Source organism: Phalacrocorax carbo, chromosome 5 (genome assembly GCF_963921805.1).
Source record: "Phalacrocorax carbo chromosome 5, bPhaCar2.1, whole genome shotgun sequence".
Taxonomy (NCBI): domain Eukaryota; kingdom Metazoa; phylum Chordata; class Aves; order Suliformes; family Phalacrocoracidae; genus Phalacrocorax; species Phalacrocorax carbo.
The window spans coordinates 44,432,885-44,455,135 of record NC_087517.1 but is presented as its reverse complement, the minus strand read 5'-3'; the positions used below and the strand labels follow the sequence as shown (position 1 = coordinate 44,455,135).

Below are 22,251 nucleotides of genomic sequence, written 5' to 3'. Positions count from 1 at the left end.
TCCATGTTCAACAATATCATGCAATTATTTTGTATTTCCTGTGGGACATATTACTCGAGGCCATAATCACTGTTGTAAAGCAAGCACAACATGCATTTAGTTTCAGTTACAGCCCCTGAATCTGTTTATATTCTGCTGTCTCACCTAAGTAAGAAAAGTATTCCCCCACCTCTTCCTCCGCTTACTAAGGCAAACGAGTGTAGGCTCTGCAAGCCAGGACAATCTGCGTGAGACCTCTATTCAATTTTCTCTTTTGATAATAGTAAGATATTAAGATGTCATATGAGAGGTCAGAGATGGACACAACTTTTAATACTAACATATGTATTATACTTTTTAAAAGGGCCTGTAGCAATAGGGCAAGGGGTAATAGTTTTGAACTAAAGGAGGATGGATTCAGACTAGATATAATGAAGAAACTTTTTACAATGAGGGTAGTGAAACACTGAACAGGTTGCCCAGAGAGGTAGCAGATGCCCCATCCCTGGAAACATTCAAGGTCAGGTTGGACGGGGCTCTGAGCAGCCTGATATAGTTGCTGGTGACAGGGCTGGAAGGCATGTCCTGTGAGGAGCAGCTGAGGACTCTGGGTTTGTCTAGTTTGGAGAAAAGGAGGCTGAAGGGCGACCTCATTACTCTCTACAGCTTCCTGAGGAGGGGATGTGGAGAGGGAAGTGATGGTCTCTTCTCCCTGGGATCCAGTCATAAGACACGGGGGAATGGTTCAAAGCTGTGCCTAGGGACTTTTAGACTGAATGTTAGGATGCATTTCTTTACTGAGAGTCTGGTCAAACCCTGCAACAGGCTTCCAGGAGAGGTGGTCTATGTCCCAGGCCTGTCAGTGTTTGAGAGGCCTTTGGACAATGCCCTTAATAACATCGTTTAACTTTTGGTGAGCCCTGAAGTGGTCAGGTAGTCGATGATCATTGTAGGTCCCTTCCAACTGAAAGATTCTATTCTCTTCTAGTTGAAGATGTCCCCGCTCATTGCAGGAGGGTTGGACTAATGACTTTTAAAGGTTCCTTCCAACCCAAACCATTCTATGATTTTATGTGCAACATGAATATATTTGAAAGGTCAAGTGCAGAGCCAAAAAGGAGGAACACAGGAGGATGATGGCCCACAACAGCAGGACAATGGTAGAGTCAAGAGTCAGAAGACAGGTGAAGTGCAGCAAGGTGAAGAGAAGACGACGAGGTGGGGGAGAGGTGAGAAGCAGATGAGAGTTGTAGAGGAATGATACACAGCAGGGCTGAAAGCCAGGCAGGAGTCTACAACAGAGGCTCTTGAGAAGTGGACGGGTAATTGTAAAATATAGACTGTGTCCAGTCAAACACACCCCTCCTGTAGAATTTGGGCTGATACCCTGAAACCTAGAGTCTTTATGTTCCTCTACACAATGGAGAAATTGTTTAGAAAACTGTTTCTTGCTGTCTTTATTTCTGATCTAAGTATGCACTATGCACAACCACCTGTTATGTAGTCTGCTCAGGCAGTAAAGATCTATGCAACATGGCTGAAGATGGTATAGTGGTGACATAGCTGAGGGTACCGTAAGGTTGACATTAGCAGAAATGGAAAGGCAGTGATCCCAAATGATAAATTTCTACTGGAAGATTATACAGAGAAATTCAATTATAGAAGTATTAGAATCACATTAAGGCTGCAAATTCAAGTAGCCAAAACTATATAATGCTATTTCAATCATTCACAGATTCAATGATCAAGAACAAGCATAAGCTAGCCTTGATTTCCTGCATACTGCAAGTCACATAACTCTAAGTTTTCTTCTGTGAATCAAAAAACCATCTTAAATGTAAGCTAGCTATATTACACTGAGATTCTTCAGGGTCTTTATTAAATCACTGCTGTCACTGTTCAAATGCGTGCTCCTTCGTTTGCAGTGTGACTTATCACAGCACCAACTTCCACTCACTGAACGTTATTAGACTCCATCCAGTCTCTTGAAGAGTTCCCCTTTATCCTACTCCACTTCCCTACATAAGCTCCCTGTAGTTAACTCATATCAGATACTGCGTGGGGCTGAGAGAGTGATGGAGTGGGGGAAGGAGTTATGTAGACTGCTTATTTGCACCTAATTATCTGAGTTTGATTTTGTATTTCAGTGGCTGTCATTGGCTTGCAGTGAGTCACCCTTCACCTTCACGTAGAAGTTTAAGATAATTGCCGCACCTCATCCTCTCCCTGATTTGGCTTTCTCAATCCATGTACTTTCCTTTAAAACCCTAAACAGACTTCGAGCGTGATCATTAAAACCCTTCCAGAGTCACCCTTACTGACCATGTGTGTGTTTTGACAGGCCAAGGCTGGGGAGCAGGGGAAAACCTTAAGTACACATCATCACCACAATTTTTTCATAATTCTATAATTCAAATAACCTTGCAGGAGTATTTTATTTCTTTCATCATCATTAAGTTATCTCCTTAGTCCTGGAAGCAGTCAAAAGCCTTGGAGCTCCAACTCTTCTCTTTAACTGCAGTGTCAAAAAAACCAGCATTTCAGTTACTAACTAGGTGCTAATTATCTGTTGCAACTACCTGTAGTTAATACATGCCTCTTATTTTCTCAGACACTTCCCATTTCTAACTAAGCATAAGACTACAGCACTCCTCTTTACTAACAGTACTATCTTTTTATAAGCAAAGAACGAGCGGCTTTATTTTATTTTCTGCTGTTACAGGAAGACCCTGCTAACCTCTGTACCAGACCAAGCTGCTCACTAGGTCATCAAACCAAAGACTGAAATGCATTGCAGTGTGCCCTGACTGGAGACAAATCTCTTTTTCCCACTAATAATGTCATACGCATTCCTCACCAAGAATTGCTTGCTCCTGGGTTAGCTCCTGGAAGCGTTCACGCATATTCTCCAGCTCCACAACAAGGCGACGCTCAGATTCCTCTTTCAGATTCAAGGCCTCTTCCAGCGCAGCTTTTTCCACAACATAGCCTTCAATAATGCCTAAAATCCCAAGTCAGAATGCAAATAAAGCAGCAAAGTAATCTATTTGAAAAAAAGAAGCTTGAAAACATGAATAAACAATTTTATGCAAACGATGGAAGGTGATGCAGAAGGGAAGATGTGTGAAATGACTTAAATTTAAACTGTAGCTAGGCTTTTTGAACTATCTTACAGAATAAAATGTACCAGTTAATGTATTCTAACATGAGGCTGACATGTCACAAAACGTCTCCAGACATGTGGAATATATATGGGAATTTTTAAGCCTTGACAGCTTGGGATCACCCCACAATATAGGGCAGCCTGACACATCCTCTGCTGGGGGATAAAGTTTGAAGAAACAGAATCACCAAAAAGTAAAATCAAGTGTTAGAGTCAGAGCCCAAGAAATCCAGGAATGATTCACTGAAAGGAAGGAAACAAGATTTTGGAAAGATCAAATAAGCCTAAAGGAGTATGACTGAGAAGAGGAATGGAAAGCAAATGCCATGATTAGGGAGAGAAGCTCAGCTTGAAGGACATGGAAACCCTCAAACATTCTGCATAAAGGAGAAGACCTCAAGTCGCAATCTTCACAAGGGGGATTAGACTGACGATATGCAGCCTGTGACAGCATCAAGATCAATAGCCTCAGCCTTTCTCTCTCTTCTTAGAGAATCTCTTTATGCCTGCACTACCATCAAACATTGCTCCAGCTCATATAATCGTAGAATCATAGAATTGTTAAGGTTGGAAGAGACCCTTAAGATCATCGAGTCCAACCACTAACCTATCACTGCCAAGTCCACCACTAAACCATATCCTCAAGCACCACGTCTACCCTTCTTTTAAATACCTCCAGGGATGGAGACTCAACTGCCTCCCTAGGCAGCCTGTTCCAATGCCTGACCACCCTTTCAGTAAAGAAATTTTTCCTAACGTCCAACCTAAACTTCCCCTGGCACAGCTTGAGGCCTTTTCCTCTCGTCCTATCAGTTGTTACTAGGGAGAAGAGACTGACCCCCGCCACACTACAACCTCCTTTCTGGTAGTTGTAGAGAGTGGTAAGGTCTCCCTTCAGCCTCCTCGTCTCCAGGCTAAACAACCCCAGCTCCCTCAACCTCTCCTCATAAGACTTGCTATCTAGACCCTTCACCAACTTCGTTGCCCTTCTCTGGACACGCTCCAGCACCTCAATGTCTTTCATGTAGTGAGGGGCCCAAAACTGAACACAGTACTCCAGGTGCAGCCTCACCAGTGCCAAGTACAGGGGCACAATCGCTTCCCTACTCCTGCTGGCCACACTATTCCTGACACAAGCCAGGATGCTGTGGGCCTTCTTGGCCACCTGGGCACACTGCTGGCTCATGTCCAGCCAGCTGTCAACCAACACCCCCAGGTCCTTCTCTACCAGGCAGCTCTCCAGCCACTCTTCCCCAAGCCTGTAGCATTGCATGGGGTTGTTGTGACTGAAGTGTAGGACCTGGCACTTGGCCTTGTTGAATCTCATACCGTTGGCTCCGGCCCAATGATCCAGCCTGTCCAGGTCCCTCTGTAGAACCTTTCTACCCTCGAGTTCATGCTGAACCCTTCCAAGGTCAGACAGGAGGGCTGATTTACACTGGGAGTATATCTTCTTTTCAATAATGCAAGCTTCCATGTTTAGACATGCAGGAATACAAACCACTATTTTAAAAATTATGGTATTTTTCACATGGAGTCAATGGTATAAGTATAGGGCTAAGCACTAACACACTTCTGCCAGGGAAATGCAATTCTGAAGACAGTTAAGTAGTAGATTTGCAAAAGGAGACCCAAGCTTCAAGTAATTTAGTAATCTGAAAGGCAGACATGAATTAGACAGGCAAATCAAAAACAAAAGACAAAAAGCACATCATGGATATCTGGAGGAATGAGCTATGAGTAAACGACAGTGAAATCTCTTCCTTCAAGTTTCATTTTCTTACCCTCTGCTTTATGAAGTTCTAGTGCCAGCTGATTCTTGGCCTCACTTTCCTCGCTGAGGCACTCCATTAGTTCCTGGTGCTGACTAACCACTTGGGCAGTTTCTCGATTGCGGCGGCTGAATTCTTCTTCAAATTTTGCATGGTTTTCATGCATTTTCTCCAGCTAAAAGTAAATTTCCCCTAGCATCAGATCTTGGATGTGCACACAATCTAATAACACCACAGACTTTTAAACAAAAATCTTCTTGATCTTTTTTATAACATTTATGCATTAAGGTCCAGATTTTGAAGTTTCATTTTAGTAATGGATTGACATTGCCCAAAACCTCTAGACACTTTGGTGGTCCCCTGTACTCACATATCTGTGGCAAAAATACAGGTCTTACTTAGGTACATAAGTTTGCTTTCAGTGCATAAAAAGATACCTCCCTGTTGGCTAAACTGCTCAGCTTGACAATTCCTGAGACACTTGAAATTCAAAGCATCCTTGCACTTAAATTCTTCAAGAGATTCAGGCATGTCTAAGAGACAGTGAAGTCAACACATTATCAGGTTTCCAAGGTATGGCACCAGTTCTCTGAAACTATGTATCTTGCATTCCTAAGCGCAATGGCTCGAGTTCAAAAGGAAAGGAATAGAGCAGCCCAATTCCCATTTAGTTTATATTTAGCTTATCCTGGTGGAGAGAACATTTCACAGATGTAAGCAAAGTATGCTTAAATGCAGCTGATGAAGGTGACCTAGATTCTAGATCTGCCACAGCTCGGGCAAGTGCTTTAACCACAAGTAAGCCACATGCTAGTGGAACCAGCATCAGTACCCAAAAGTACAAATATAAGCACCTCATTCTAGGAGGGATTTTTTTAAGATGGTGAATACACATTTCACACAGATGCTTATCTCTGGGTTGCACAAAATACCAGACAAGAAGACGAATTTCAGATATATTCCTTCCCTTCACATTTTCTCTTAAATTAGTTTGCTGAGTAAAGTAGCCCCTAATTACTGTAGCATTAAATTCAATCCTCTAATGTGTACTCAAGCATCTACCTCAGATTTACAATTTCTCTTTGCAAAACTGACTGTCTAGACACTGCAAAACTCAGTATGGAAATATTCAAATTCTTTTATGATATTGAGTTCAGCTCCATTTATCACAATTAAGCAGTATATAATTACAAGGATGTTTGCTTGCTGCTATCTACATATTCCCAAAACATTTTAACATGGGAGTGAGTTTTCTTGAATCTCCTTATCAATATTGAAGAAGCACTGACGTGAAGTGCAATAAAAACCTCTCAAACTTAACTCTTAGTCTCCTGAAGTTACCAAATTCATCTAAAATCCTATTTTAAATCTACTTAAGGCAATGAACTTATAGCCTTCCTACAGGATCTGCTAGAAAAAAACCCAGTCGTTAATATCTTATTTATAAGAAATAATCAAAAAAGGGCAAAACCTTTATTATAAGAAGCAGGGGATACATATGCCTCCCTATATTGATAACCTGCCATGTATTCAGACAAAACCTGTTTCTTTTTAGTAGCCAGTCCTACAGGGTACTAAATACAGAAGCCTTAAAACAGATTTCACATTTCCGGTATAATTATATATCTATACAGATTAAAAAGTTTTACTTGTTTAGTTGATTCTGTAACCAGTTCCAGAAGCCTCTCCACTGCAGTGCGCAAACGATGACCAGTTTTCAGTATCATTTCTTCATTTTCACATGCCAATTCAGGCTTTGCAAAAACACTTTCACATAAGTATTGGCTCAACTCAGACCCTTCATCAGTCACTGGAGACAGCTGATTGTGTTCTGTGAGAGTTTCATCAAGCAGCTCATCTACTGAAAGCAAGCAAGCTATTTAAAAACACAGAAAAAAAATGACATAGAACTACCCTCTCAGATAACAAATGATATCAGACAGTGACATTGGTTGGTGCTGAAGATGTATTACGAGGTGAAAGCTTGTACACAACAATAACTCAATGTCGATAAATCAAGACAGTCTTTCACGTTTAGAAATAACTAGGGCCTGAAACTCTGCATTAACCGAGTTCATCTTTCCTGCCCTATAATCCATTCAGCCTTTCCAGCAACATTTTAGTAGTTTCATTTTCTTTTAATAGTGCAAGAACACAGATAGACACTCACAAGTGTGGAGCAACTTTGAAAGACACACAGAAAACAATGTAACAAGAGATATCCCGTTTCTGAACCTCATCTTCATAAAGGGAAATGAAAAGGCGTTTTTCATGAATGTGAATTGACTACATCCAGTTATGCAGATTTGTACTCACCTTTTTCTAGGTGATGCTTTTCTTTGGCTTTGAAATACTGTATGAATCCCATTTCTTCCATAATACTGTGACTTTCTCTAGAATCTCCAGAGGCCAGACTGTCATCAATGCAAAGACCAATCTTGCTACAGATAAGGTCCTCAACAGCTATTATGGCCTTCACCAACTCCATAAGCAATTTCAATACATACTGGTAAGATTCCTGCAGTTTCTTCCTAGAACAAAAGCATATCCAACACTTCAAAAATTGCATGCACTTGATTTAAAAGACTCTTCAAACCTACTGAAAAACTGACAGTCTAAAATGGATATCTTGCCGTAGTTTGACAGTTATCAGTAAAGATGATTCAGATGACTCACAAAAACCCAAGGCCATTTTTACAGAGCAGGCTGAACAAAAAACCTTTGACTTCTCCACAGTTAGATGGAGACATCATACTGCAGTCACAAGGATTTCAGGCTTCCACATCTGTGGAAGCACCAGCAGGGAGAATGCTTTTACTACTATAGTATCTGTGACAACAAAATAACTAGGGGTGTTCTGGCAGAGTAGACAACAAAAATTATAATTATGAAAACATTTTAGTCTTAAGAAAAACAGTAAGTCAATTTCTTAAGAGTAAGAGAGGGAATTCTTCTAGAAGCTTATTCAGCTTGACAGCTTCTCTAACCCACACATTCCAATGACATATCAAACCAAACTATGTTGCACTGGAAGGTTTCTGTGACCAAGAGGCTTTCTCCATTTCCTAGCTTTTTCCAACATTATAGACAGTGGAAACCCCAAAACACCAAAGTTTCCATCAGACCACAAGAAAAAAAGGAAGAAAAAACCTCTCGCTCCCCTTATCAAAATAGGTCGGTAATTAACAAAAACCTCAAAAAATTTTGCAGATAAAATTAATAGTGTAGGATGATGATATATTGATTTGAGCTGCTTAATTTTGCCTAGTTATGGATTTATTTTCAGAAAGTGAGAAAACAAGCAAACAAAAATCCAACCACTAAGCATTATGTAACCCAAGATGTACAAACCTTTCATCCTTGGACTGCTCAATATCAGATCTCAACATGGCTACCAAATTCCCTCCTTCTTGGTTTTCTCTGTCCCGCCGTTGAAGGAATGTCTCCAGTTCAGCATTGGTCTCCTCTATCTCATGGTTTAAAGACTCCACTTTCTTTTCCAGCTGTGGAAAATACAGTAACGATGCAAAGTTGATCATTTTGTCTAACCTACGAACTACACCCAATGATTTTACTCTTCATCACTCCCTGTACATTCACACAATCATTGCCTGCTGTTATGCAAATTTGTTTCTAGAAGTACTAGAAATGAAGGACAGCAGAAAGACTAAAAATGGTTATATTTTTTCGTTCTCCTTTTCTGATGTTGATTTTGCTTCAGGAAGCTGCCTCACTTGCATTCAGACTCAGTGCATACAATCAATGCACAAAGCTTGTAAAACTTTTGCGCCACGCTTTAGTCTACTCTTAGTTTGCTTTCACTGTTATGCTTCAGAGACACAAAGCAATGTCGTAGCATATATTTTGACACCATAGCACACAAACCCAATATCATCAGTGCCATCTTTCTTCTTTACTTTATAACCTCTGCCTGAAAACAAGTTTCTAGAAAAATGTCTTCCCTCCTCATATTTATTTGTTCATATGACGCCTCCATCCCATTAAAAAATATATATATGTACACACACACACACAGATGTATGTATATACCCGCCCCTGACACCTGGATTTTGCTGCAAAACAAATCAGTATTATTTTGTTAGAAACTTTGTCTCACAAGTAAGCCAACAAATTAGTCAGAGTATCTATTTGGGAGGAAACCGTAAGGAAAGAAAAGCATTCAACTCCCATGCCAACTTTCTCACCCCTCATTAAATCCTGCACTAAGTGCAGGAAGCGATAACACATTTCTTCCAGTAGGGGAAATTCTTAGTGTTAACCCCAGTTTTCCCACTAAATGTAAAGGCCAAACAGAACAGTCTAATACACCAGATTTACATTTTGGTCAGAACTTCCTGTACTGTGAGAAGACATGAATGCTTTATTTCATTTTATCTTCTATCTTGAAAAAACTCAAAGCTATTATTTTAATCATTGAAAAAGGGCTTGACATTTTTAGCTTCCTAATTAAAACAGATACCTTTTTCAAGCTGTTCCTCTCTCTAAGCTTTCTGGGTAACCTATATTATTTATTTTAGATATCTGCTTTACAGGAGGCATAAAATTTTGTTTTGTTTGGCAAATGAATATTATCTTTGCCACTTCTAGATCCAAACTTTCCATTTTTCTCTCTTACTTCCTCCAAGCTATAGGTCAGTCTAACAAAAGCTACTAGAGCACTATTTTCTTGACAAAAAGTGTGGTAGATGCAGATGGCATCAATACACAGACAACAAAAAGGCATACATCTAACCCTGTCTTATAAAGCAGTGTTAATCTCCCTGAGAAATGGCTGAAGACCAGTTTTCAAGCTGATACCCAGTTTCAATTTCCATATTTCTGCAGCAGCACTCCAACTAAGAGACAGAGCCCATCATACATTACACCCTGAAAATTAGCAATCACAAAAAAAAAAAAAAAAAAAAAAAATCACACACAGTCCCTGTGCTAAAGTACAACCACAAAAGCACATTTAAAAATCTAGGTTTAAAATATTTTCCACTCACCTGGATAATTATTGCTGCTTTTTCCTGCAGCTGGGCTGATAACATCTCCTGCTCCTTTTGATGAGCAGCCTGTGCCTTCTCCCTCTCCTGAATCAACATCTGTTCCTTGTCATGTAGTGATGCCTTTTTTTCAGCTTCAAATTCATCCTGTGTAAGTCACATATACTTTGATTTACAGGGCAGGGGGGAAAACCAACCCACAAAACCCCCACAACCAACTCCTCCCCCCCTTTTCTTTTCCTTTAAGTACACACACCTTACTTCTCAGATTAACTAGCAGTAACTTACATAGTTAACAACCCCAATCAAAGTTATGCCAAAACTATGATTTAAAAATAGTTAAGTAGGTAAATTAACTATGTGAATGTGCTTATTGAGATCTGGGTCATTTCAGACTGTCAAGAGTGATGAGAAACAGAAAACAGGTGGACAACTTGGGACAGAGATGGACAGATGCCACTTTCAGCAACTGTAAGTAGTACAACATGCATACTACTGAGTTCCACATAGGAAGACTTATTTACCAGAACAAACTGAAAATCTACAAGGTAGATTTACATGGCTAAATGATCTAGAAGCTATTAAATTTTATCTATCTTAACTCAGAGTGCTCTGAAGTGCTCTGAAGGTATTATTACACATCCCCCACTCCTGCATCAATGAATAAGGGAGGCGAAACAGGGTCCTGAGATCCCTTCTGAAAGAGGCTAATTGTATCTGCAACACCAAAACTGGGAAATAAGTCGTCTTGATCACAGTATTAAAAAAAAACACCAAACAAAAAACAACCCACAAAAAACCCCAACCAAAAACACCCCCCCCACAATACAAAAAAAAAACCAAACAGCAACAAAAAAGCAAAACCAAAAACAAACCCCAAAAAACCCAATGCAATTTGATCTATGAAAACCTAGACACTCCAAGGTGATAGCTGCCCTTTTTTTTTTTTTTAATTGTTAAGTAAAGAACAAATTTTCCCCCAGGGTGTGAAATAAAACTTCAGAGCAGAACATAGGTAGTCACCTGAGCTGTCCTGGATCCTTTGTGGAAGACTCAGCCAGTCCTTGCACGGAGTAGAACAACCCATTCTCAGGTGAGGACTACTTGCTGCTTGATGACACCATAAGGTCTGTCATCATAGCCAAGATCAGGACCAATACTGGCACTTGGGCAATAACAATACCAACTCTTAACCAGAAACCACAAGGCAGAGCAAGGCAGAAGAGCCAAGTATGCCCAGAATTACAGACTCAAACAGCAGAGTGCTTGGCAGTTAGCAAGACACAAATGAACAGACACAAAGCAGTGTGAGGACCTTCCTTGAACAGTACAGTAAACTTGTGGACTAAGTCTCTGAAACAGCCTGTGTATGCTCAGAAGCAGTGAATCCACTAAAAGAATATGTCAGACTGTAGAAAAGAACTCTGAATACCTAAAATCTGCTAGGAGAGGTGGGGGGAAGAATGCAAGGAAACTAACTGGCATGAAAACAACCCCACAAATGAGCACAGGGGAAGCAGGCAGGGGAAGGCTCATTGTAAAAACCTGTATCAGACCATGACGCAGCTCAGCCTGACATTGGAAAGAGATCCAGTCAGTCTCTTCTGGGGCAAAACATCAGTCATCAAGGTAATCAGAGATCAAAAACCAACCAACCAATGAAAAAACCAGAAACATCCATACTAGTAGTAGAATTACTCCATGCAAAATTTCAACAAAAAGAGAGGTTTCTGGTGTCTCAAATGCTACTCAGTAACTAAAGCGCCTGGGCAGCACAACAGAGGTAAAAGCAGGAATCATTTCTGGAATATATATATACACACACACACACCCCCACCCACCAGTCAGTCCAGTCCCAGTTTCTGTGGACTGAAGGCCAGGGTTCAGCTGAGGACAGGAATGCCAAAACAGACCTCCTGCAGCTTTTCAGGATACACTTTTCAGGATACACAGGATACTCCTCTGTTTCAAAAGCTACACCAGATGGAGATAGGTCAAAGAATGACCAGGACTCCATAGTGGGGCAGAGGCAGGAAATAGGAGCAATTTTCTGCAGATCTGCAGCATCCAGTTCTAGAGGTTTGTGCAACTGTTAGGAAGAGTCCCACCTCAGGTTGGAGCACTGACAGGAACAGCAAGGATCTGTTGAATTCTCTCAAGGAGAAGCAAAATAAGGAGATAGTAGTTTATCTAATCTAAATCACTTGTGCTAAACAAGTTGAACTCAACACATGCTCAGTACAGCACTAACACTGAGATGAATGTAAGCACTGCTCCCAGTGCATTGGTGAGTTTCCCTCTCTCTTCTGACAGAGGATGTGTCTCATTCATTCAATAGCTCTGCACATGCTTGTCACATAACCAATGAAGACATTTTGCACAAGGCTCAGAAGACAAGAGGTAATTATTATATCATATACAAAGCCAAACAAAGATAATTTTCAGGGATAAGCATCTTCAAGATACTCATGAAGATGAAAGTTTGGAACTTGAATGATGAGTCCAAGAAAACAGAGATTTAGAACAACTATAAAAAAAAAAGAACTCATGCACAAAGTGATCACTGTCATCACACATTTGGTAAAAGCTTTGGTAACGCTCAGTGTTTTTTGCCATATATACACACAAGTGCAGTAGACAAGGGATTGTAGGCCAAGGGCATAGTCTCTGCAGACACCAAGAAGAAAAAGTTTCAAATGACAAACTGAACACAGATGGATGCAAGGACTGTTGCTCAGAGGAAATACCTTCTACCATTTTTTTTTTAGTTTTGTTTGAAGGACACCACTTCACATCCAAACCCGGATTTTAAAACAACCCTGTAGTAAATACCATAGTTGCTTACAAAACACTGCATTGTTTCCAATACTGCTCTTCTAGTTCTAACACCGTGAAGCAAGGAAGAGATCTAACTCAGATTGTCTTTTTAAAGTCGTATGTCTGAAGAATAAAAACATATACCCATTGTTCTTTTTCAGAAAAACACACTACCAGCGCATGCTCTGAAGTTCATTTTAATCAGACCCTACCTTCAGCTGTGCAATCTGCTGCTCAAGCAGTACCTCTGACTGACACTTCAGCAGCTCAATCTCTTCCTGGAACTGAAGCTGCTGCTTCAATTTTACCTCCTCAAATTGAGCAAGAAGTGCAGTCCGCACAGTTTCTACTTCAGAGGCCAATGCAGAAGAATACATCTGCAGACAAGTAATATAAGTATTTTAGCCATAGTGTTATAAATAAGGAAAAAATAAAACCAAACTGAAATGAAACCATCAAGCTCAGCTGAATTCTTAAGAGTATTTTCACAATAGTTCTCTCCAATCCTCAAGGCCATATAGAGCTGCTACCTATCATCACGCTGACTTTAGAAAAAAGCAAGCTGATGAAAATAGATAAGAAGCAACAGGGCATTAGGTACAAAATATTTCTTGTATTCATGAGACCATCAGGTCAGACTGAGTACGACCTACTTGTTCTTTCCACAGACATTTGTCTACGAGAACTTCAAAGAAAAAAGGAAGAAAGAAGGGGAGAGAAACACAGAGAGACCATACTATGTTGATGCAATTTCTCTTCTTCAAATGGGATTAAGCATTACTCAGCTATATTTAATGCAATTATCCTGTGAGATACAACACAGAAGACCGTCAAAAATATCAGAGAAAGGTTTGGGGTTTTTTGTTCACTTGGGTTTTTTTTCTATTATCCTCTCTAAGAAGAGTCACTGTAGTCATCAGATTAGAGACAAATCCTGTTTCTAGGTTGAAGGACTTAGATTTGATTATCATGAAAACTTCCCACAAAACTAACTTCCCAGGCAATCTGTTCTTCCAAAAGTAAAGAGTTTGCAATGCACTCCAGCCAGCTGGAAACCACTACCGGCTCTAAGGCCTCACAGTCCAAAAGAACCCAAAGGATCTCCTCAAAGCTAAGTGTTTTTTGTGAGGTGCACCACGTAATACAAAGGTGCACCAGTGATGAGGGACTTATCTGACACGCTATCCAATTTTCAAATTAGTAAGTGAAAAAGCAAAAGTAAGTTACGTTTTAACATATGTTTGATTATAGCTGGATAAAGCTTATTTTGTTTGTGACTTCTAATATGGGAATGTAATCATATAGAGAAGTGAAAAGTCTTGATCGTTGTGGCTGCTTGCATCAACAGAAGTCAGATTGTATAAAAGACAATAAATAGAAGATCTTATTCCATTTCTATGTTTAAAGAGCACTTAGCGTAGATGATCAAATTTTTAGCCTTCACTATGAAAGTAAATATCATCAAGCTTCCACATAAACATTCCCAACAATAACAAATGGTAAAGCTTTAAGGGCAACTAAGATGATTTCCAAACCTCACTGAGAAAATGTATTTGGAAAAGTGTTACCTACTATAACTGCTGTAAGAAAAGAAGAAATCAGTGTTAGTAAAGGTTGCTCACTTATAAAAGCTTGAAGTGAGCAGTTACTTTCCAGAAACAGTTAATGACTTAATTTATTACCTATTAGTTTTCTATCAAAATAGCAGCTTTAAAATCTTGAATTAAATACAGCAGGAACTCAGAAGAAAGCAAGCCCACTCCCCCCCCACCTCATACCCTGTAAAGAGAGCACTGCAAAGATGGATTTAATTATTTTTTTTTTATCAGGATAATACATATATATGAAATCTTTTAAGTCCTTTTAGATAAAGCAAGGCTTAAAAATGTTAACTTTGTCTCCTCTTATTTACTTGCACTACTAAAAAAAGAATCCAGAAAGCATCTAGATACAGCCTTACTTCTAAGGTTAATAAAACTGAATGTTAAAGTATGGATTATTTTGCATTTAGGTATTAATAACATTACTACCTCTTGCTCATGTTCATGCTGTGTTTTTCGTTTCCCCAATTCTTTTTCCAGCTCCCTGGAGTATTCTTCCTTATGTTTCTTAATTTCTGCCTCATGAAGATCCTGAAGTTCTTGGAGTGCTTTTTCATGCTTTTCCTCCATATGCAATATTTCCTCATGTAATATATCCAGGGCCAGACGTTTTTCTTCTTCAAGCAATCTCCTTTGATTTTTAAGAGCTGTGTTCAAATCATCCTGTGTAAGCATTAATTTAAAAAAGGGGAGGAAAAAAGTACAAATATATTTGTAACCCATTTGTAAAGCATATGTCCTGCTGTATCAAAGCTTTTAACTTAGGACAAACAATATTGCCTCATGAATGATGAGCACACATACATAGATACATTCTCTATATTGTTGAAATGGCTTTATTTTTCCTATCCAGTAAAAGTTTTGTAAATCGCCTAATTTTTCCTCTATCCATGACAGCAACCCCATCAGCAGAGTCTTCAACTTTTGCTTTTTGAAGTTCTTTACACTCAACAGTTAAAATGCAGATTTAAGATTAGCAAAGATAGGACAAGAGGAAAACACCCACCTTTCCCCACCGCCAAGACCTTCCTCTTAGCCTTTGTGAGCACAGAAACAACACTTAATCATAATTTTGGGAAGGAGGCATGGTGACAGACAAGTCTAAAAAACAGTACATCTCTCTCTGGAAGGCGCTGAACTTTAGGTAATGAGCTAAGCCTCTTCTCTTTGAGTTGGAAAAGTGTTGGGATCATTTTTTACCCTTCTGAACTCTGAAAGAGCTCACACCTTCTGTTAAACGCCCTAAGACAAGGTCCACTTACCCACAACCTGATCCCAAAATCCCATCTGGGACCTTTAGAGAATCCTTTCTTCTATTCTTCTCCTCGAGACAGTGCTACTAGGGAGGATCTTTGATTTCCTAGAGATGTAGCTTACCCTACAGAATTACATTTACTTTGTTCTAATCACTTCTGATGAATTACATGGTAACTCTATCAGGCAGAGAGCCACAAAATGGAGTCCCTCCAATGTGCATTATGTTAAAAATATTTACTTCATTTGTACCTTTTCCACACTCTGAGATAGAAAACTCATTAGTCTGAGCATTCGGAGGGGAAGCAACAGATGGACTTTTCAGCTTCAATTTGCTGTTTCAGCTCAGAATATGGCCACACACAAGTGTTAGTACTGGCACAAAGGATGCTGTAGAAGTGTACCCCAAGAACAAGGAAAAAGGTGATCCCACACAATGTACCATGAAATTTTGCCTTTGATGCCAAGTTTTCTTTCTGACCCACCTTATGAGCTTCTTCCGCTTCAACAGCCATGGCTTTAAGTTTTTCCATATGAACAGTAGCTAGCTCAAATTTCAAATTATTTTGGGAAAGCTGAAGTTCTTCAGCATGTGTAAACTTCAGCATCTCTGTCTCCTGAGCTAAGCGTGCTTGACCCATTTTATCCTTTTCCTGGAGCTGTTCTGTGTGCTGCAGCTGTAGCTTCTTAAGAGCCTGACTGTGTTCATCTCTTATATTCTGAATTTCAGATAGGTAGGACAACTCCAGGGAATCCAGATTTGATAAGTGTTTAGCCTCCAGCTCATCAATTTGTGCCTGATGCTTTGTCTGTAGTTCAGCAACACAAGCTTCGAGCTGAATCTGCTGTTTACTTTCTAGTGAATATTTAAGTGTCTCAATTTCAGCTTGGTGCTTTGTCTGAAACTCAGCTGTAAGAGACAAAATTTGCTGCTCATGCTTCTCCTGTAACTGCTGACTTTGGAGTTCCAGCTCACTGATATGCTTCTTTTTCAGGTCTTGAAGAAGAATCTCTTGTTCAGTTGTGAATTTCTGAGTCATAGCTTTGTGTTCCTCCATAAACCTATATTATTTCCAAGAAAGTTAAGAGAATATTGTCAAAAAGACATTTTTTAAAATAATTGCGATAGTAAATAAAAATAAAAGAAATATAAGTAGGCTACTTAGCCTTTACAAATTTTACTTTCTGTTCCCAATACAAAACTAATTCAAAGCAAGGCACAAAGATGATTTCATAGCCACGTAATTAAAGGTTTATGCAATGTCACTTGGCAGTATCTGGTTATTACTAGATAGACTGGAACCCCTATTAAATTACTCACTAATACAGAGCAACATTCAAACATCGTTCTCTGTTTGAGAAAATACTGCCATATGAGAGCATCTAGGACATAGCACATACATTCTGCATTTAAAATTTGTTGTCTGCCAGTAAACGAACTGTCATAAGAAACATCTATAAAACCATCTGGTTAAGACAGACATAAAACCACTGTGGATACTTGGGGGCTCCTCCAAACTCACGTCAGCTCTGTGAGGTCTGCTTAAAGCTTGATGCAGAAGATCTAGTATCTCAAATACTGCAATTTACTGTAATCATTAACTATATTATTTTTGGATACAGATATCCATCACTAAAAAGTGATTGGTTATTTAAATGTTAAGTTCTTGCTTTCAGCGTTCTCTTACCATAATTATTTCCTCAATCTTGTTCTATGAACATACATTTGGGGAGGAAAGAAGGGATAAATTTGAAGCAATGCATGCAAATACAAACATGTAGTAGTTTGAATATTTCCTTTAATATACTAAAAACAATGGGGGTAGGAAGGGGAGGAAAAACTGAGCAGTTATGGCCTTCATATCTAACCAAAACTGAAGAATACCATATGCACCCATCAACCTCAGCATTCAGTAGTTAACACAAGCTTCATTCACCAGGAAAAGCTTACTCAAATTAATTTGTTTGAAAACACTTGTAAACATTTCAATAATTTTTCCACTTAGATGTCCTCTAACATTTCCCCTCCCCCAAGACTAGTGTATGATTTTTCAGCTGTGTGTTGCATTCTTAACCATATTTCATGGTTTTAGGAGGGATAGAGTTCACAGAATCACAGGTTGGAAGGGACCTCAGGGATCATCTAGTCCAACCAAATTAATTTTCTTCACGGCAGCTGCCATAGTGCTGTGCTTTGGACTTAGTATGAAAACAATGTTGATAACACACCGATGTTTGGGTTGTTGCTGGGTAGTGCTTGTACCAGTCAAGGACTCTTCTAGCTTCCCATGCTCTGTCAGGTGCACAAGAAGCCAGGAGGTGAGGGGGCACAGCTAAGAGAGCGGATTCAAACTGGCCAAAGGGATATTCCATATCACATAATGTCATGCCCAGTGTGTTAACTGGGAAGAGCTGGTCAGGGGAGGGAGGCAGCAATCGCAGCTCAGGGACCAGGCAACGTCGGTCAGCAGGTGGTGAGCAGTTGTATCATTTGTGTTTCTGGTTTTTTCCCTTTTCATTATATTATCATTAGTTATTATTATTATAATAAATATTATTCAAATTATTTTCATTATTTTAATTATTAAACTGTTGTTGTCTCAACCCACAAGTATTTTTGCTTTTGCTCTTCTGATTCTCTCCCCCATCCCAGAGGGGTGGGGGGAGTGAGCGAGCAGCTGCATGGTGTTTAGTTGCTGATGGGGCTGAACCACGACACCGTAACAGGTTGAACTTGACTACACTTTATTTCATTGGCTGGACTAGATTAAATGCGTTTACATGAAGCAAAGTTCTATAATAAACTGTAATGGACAGCAGTACTGTTGCTTGCAAGAGTAAGCTTTGCATATGTAAGTTAGCTGGTACCATCAAGTGACAAACCTAAATCACTACAACTCATTAAGTTTAAAATAAGGAAAAGTAATAACGATTGAACTGGTAAGTAAAAGTGCTCAAATACTCAGGACTTACTTGTTTTGTGCTTCCATAAGTTTCAGCTCACATTCTTCCTGCAGACCAAGTGTGGCCTTTTCCATTTCTTTTGCCATAAGCGCTTTGGCTGCCTGCAAGTCACTGTCATATTGCTCCTGAGATTTCTGCATAGCCTGTGCACTTGCAATGCTGTCCTCTAGTTGCTGCAGGTTGTTTTGCTGCTCTTTTACCAACTTCTCCAATTCTAGAATTTTGGCAGCTTGGTGATTTTGAAGCTGAATCATTTCAGCTTCACGAAGTTCAAAATCCTTTTGTAAATTCTGCTTCTCATATTCTGCTCTATTTTGCAGTTCTATACGCAACAGCGATAACTTCTCTTCTGCTTGGATTCTCTGGTCCTCACTGTCACGTTTCCATTTCTCCTCTTTTTCTTTGTACCTCGCTTTTATTTTCTGGACTTCTTCTCTGGCTTCCCTTAATTCATTCTTGTGATCCTCAGCAATTTTATATTTTACCTGTGAACACAGTTATTAAAAAAAGGCATAAAACCCCAAAACCAAACTGAAGTGTGCGAAGTGAATGTTATCAGGCATTTAAGGTCTTGGAGAGATTGAATTCTTGCAGTGAAGTCACCCTTCCAAATAAAAGTAAGGCTGAAAAGTTAATTTATAGGTACTTGAATTCAACGCACTATTAAGAATTAATTGGGGTAAGGAAGATTAAAAAAATTAAGATAAAATTCTAGAATTAATATGGTATTCTATGTTCTTTCCTCTTGGGGCCACTTCATTTCAGGAGCTGAACTTATAAAGCTATGGGCACCTTAGGTATTTATATTGGACATGATTAAAAATCTCTTTTAAACCTCCCCTCTCCTTATACATTCCAGTGATATTTTATGTGCAGTGTCCAAGACCATGATCTCAAACATAGCATAAAACAAGATAAAAAGCATGAAAAAAGTGAAAAAAAGACTCTAAAAATACGCTACAGGTAGACAAATAAATACTGAACTAAGGAAATGACAGGGTCATATCTTAAAAGAAAATTAAAAACCAATAAGAGATCATATAGGAGCATCAGTATGAAGTACACTCTCCAGCACTCTTCAGTTTTCACTTGGAAGGTTTGTTTTGAACAAATATTTAAGCATCCACGTATGCTACAACCTAAATGAAGAGGTAGAAAAGAAACTCAAAACCCCCAGATTTTTATTAACAATTTTGTTATAGTAAGCTGTATATTATACAATATATAGATTGTATAAATAATAAAATGTATTTCCAGACAGTGGACCAGCATGCAGTACAGGCTCAAACACTGCATTCTGTATAGGCCAGCAGTGCCACAAACAAGATACTGCAGTTAGTGGGAATAAACTAGCAGTACTGAAAGCTTCACTACTGTAAGCTTCAGCTGAGTATCTGTTATCTACAAACAGTCTGTAACTGTTTTCTCCAGCCTTCTCCACCAGTTTCTAAGTCTGGAAAAGGATACACATACCTATCTCTCTAAAATGACAAGAAAGGAGGACTTGAGAAATGAGAGCTTCATTCATCTAATTCTCATAAGCATTCAAATACCAGAACAAATTAAACAATGAATTAACATCCAATCTCAGTTTATCCTCAGACAGGTCAGCTGATTTAACAGTTAAGAGGGAAGGTGCTAAATAGGATACTTTCAGCTCTAAGATTTACACTTTCACTGTGAAAGAGCTACACCACAGCAAAACAAAAGCAGGAATCTAGTGTCTGATTCTTTCTTCTTCCCTCAAAAAAATGAACTGAAAAGTTATATCTGCTTCAAAAGATAGTCCTATCAAAACCAGAAATTTCTTAGAGGGGACCCATTCAGCAGAGGGGCTTCTTCCATCTGCCACAGTGTTTTGTACTGAATTCTCCATTACCACACGATAACATGCAAGTGCACCACATTACTTTCATACCAGGACACTACAATATGCTGCAGTTAGAGGTTCAGGATGAGGACTTTTGGTACATTCCTGTTTGAAGTGGTATACATATGCTTGACCCATGTCAATATAAAAGGTGGACTGGATCAATCCTTGAAGAACCTGCCTTCCCACACTATTTGTGCTCTTGAAGAAAAGTTCATGTGCAGGGAAACCAAGCATTGAACACTAAAGCCCTCCAAACTACAGACTTGTATTCCAGTATTTTTGTGTATTCATGCAAGTCCATTTAAAGCTGAAGCTACTATCACTAAACTAGGCACATTTAAGATAAGTGCTGCTTCTATCTCCCTTGGCTTTCCTAACAGATCTGAGCTTGCCCAACTCTACAAAACAGTACTGTAATACGAATTACCTTTTCCATTTCCTCTTTCAGATGCTTTTCATTCTCCACAGAAAAGTCTTTTTGTTTAGTAATCTCTTCCTTTAAATGCTTTATTTCTTCTGAAAGCTCTGCGATACGCTGTTTCTCAGAGTGGAGGAGAGTGAGCTTAGCTTTGTACTCTTCCTCCAGCACAGACACTCGCTCAGTGACCTCCGTTTCAACTTGATGTGCTGCACATTGAGCGCTCTGTAGGCGCAGTTTGGTGATTTCTGAAATGTAAAACAAAAAAATTCCAGAATGTCTTTGGGTTTTTTTCCAGGTCCAGCTGTCAGCTGTGCAGTTTATCATTAGCCATACCAACTACAGACCAACAAGAATCTTGTATTAGGATCATTTTGTACTCTTTTCTGCTTTATCTCTAAACATTTTAATTTAAGCAGTTTTGATACACTATCTAATATTAAAAACAAAAATTAAGACATATAACTGCAAATTAAAAAAAAGTTGTACTGATCCAGCCAACATGCAGTGGAATACAGTTATAGGCATGTGTGTTATATAACTAACCCTTAAGTTATGGATGACAAGTTCAAATGTTTGTGTGTCATACTGTGCTCCCAGAAGGAGGTTGCAGATACAAGAACTGCCACAATCCCTTACCTGCACCTCAACAATATATGCATTTCATATTGAACCAGTACAGGGCAGTAATTTATAGAAATACACAATTCCAAGAAAAGCAGCAACTGTTAAGAAATTACATAAGCCCATGGTCACATAGGAAGTCTCAATAAATTTAGCCTGAAGAGGAACCTGAACTCTACAGCAAAAGCTATCTATTACAAATTCTCCTCCTTATAAATACTTTCCTCTTTTTTCAAAAACTTCATCTTAATATGTATGCCAACTAGTTGGCAAACACAGAAGGAAAAAGAAATATTAACGTTAAATGAGCAGAGCACTATTAAACCCACAAAAGGAATACGGGTACAAGATGCATGGAACATAGAACAGAAGTGGGTCTACTGTATGGAAGAGGAAGACAACTCACCTATTTCATGCAAATACAAGAGACATCTAACATAGCTGACAGACAACACTAAGAAATTTTCAAATAAATACTAATTCAGGAATTGACAGTGCCCTTCCAGGCATCAGGAATCGAAACTTGATTAACTCCTTTAGGCAACTGCTCCACAATTGCAGTAGGTTTTTACTATAGAATAATTGACTTCAGGTCACCATATCTTTGGAAGTGCAACTCAACACACTCATAAAAGTCAAAAAGCAAAGTGCTTGATGTCAGGGATTAACATGTGTTAAGTGCTCCCTATACTTTAGGGTAAACTAATAGCAAATTGAAAACTTTTTCAGATAAGCCTTTTAATATTTAAAAAAAAAAAAAAAAAAGCACCACACAAGCAG

At 39.1% G+C, this 22,251-nt stretch overlaps 1 protein-coding gene across 8 annotated transcripts in view; it reads right to left on the bottom strand.

Moving 5' to 3' along the window:
- Positions 1–22,251, bottom strand: part of PCNT (pericentrin) — a 114,275-nt gene that overhangs the window by 61,790 nt on the left and 30,234 nt on the right. For 6 of the 8 annotated variants that reach the window (XM_064452240.1, XM_064452241.1, XM_064452242.1 and 3 more), the window contains 11 exons: positions 20,857–21,095; positions 18,566–19,041; positions 16,078–16,654; positions 14,768–15,001; positions 12,950–13,114; positions 9,921–10,067; positions 8,266–8,417; positions 7,231–7,445; positions 6,564–6,790; positions 4,927–5,089; positions 2,837–2,980 (listed from right to left, as the gene is read on the bottom strand). In XM_064452240.1, coding sequence (XP_064308310.1) covers positions 2,837–2,980; positions 4,927–5,089; positions 6,564–6,790; positions 7,231–7,445; positions 8,266–8,417; positions 9,921–10,067; positions 12,950–13,114; positions 14,768–15,001; positions 16,078–16,654; positions 18,566–19,041; positions 20,857–21,095 — 2,739 coding nt within the window. The remainder of the gene's footprint in view (positions 1–2,836; positions 2,981–4,926; positions 5,090–6,563; positions 6,791–7,230; positions 7,446–8,265; positions 8,418–9,920; positions 10,068–12,949; positions 13,115–14,767; positions 15,002–16,077; positions 16,655–18,565; positions 19,042–20,856; positions 21,096–22,251) is intronic. The other 2 variants (XM_064452246.1, XM_064452247.1) reach the window with 1 other exon arrangement.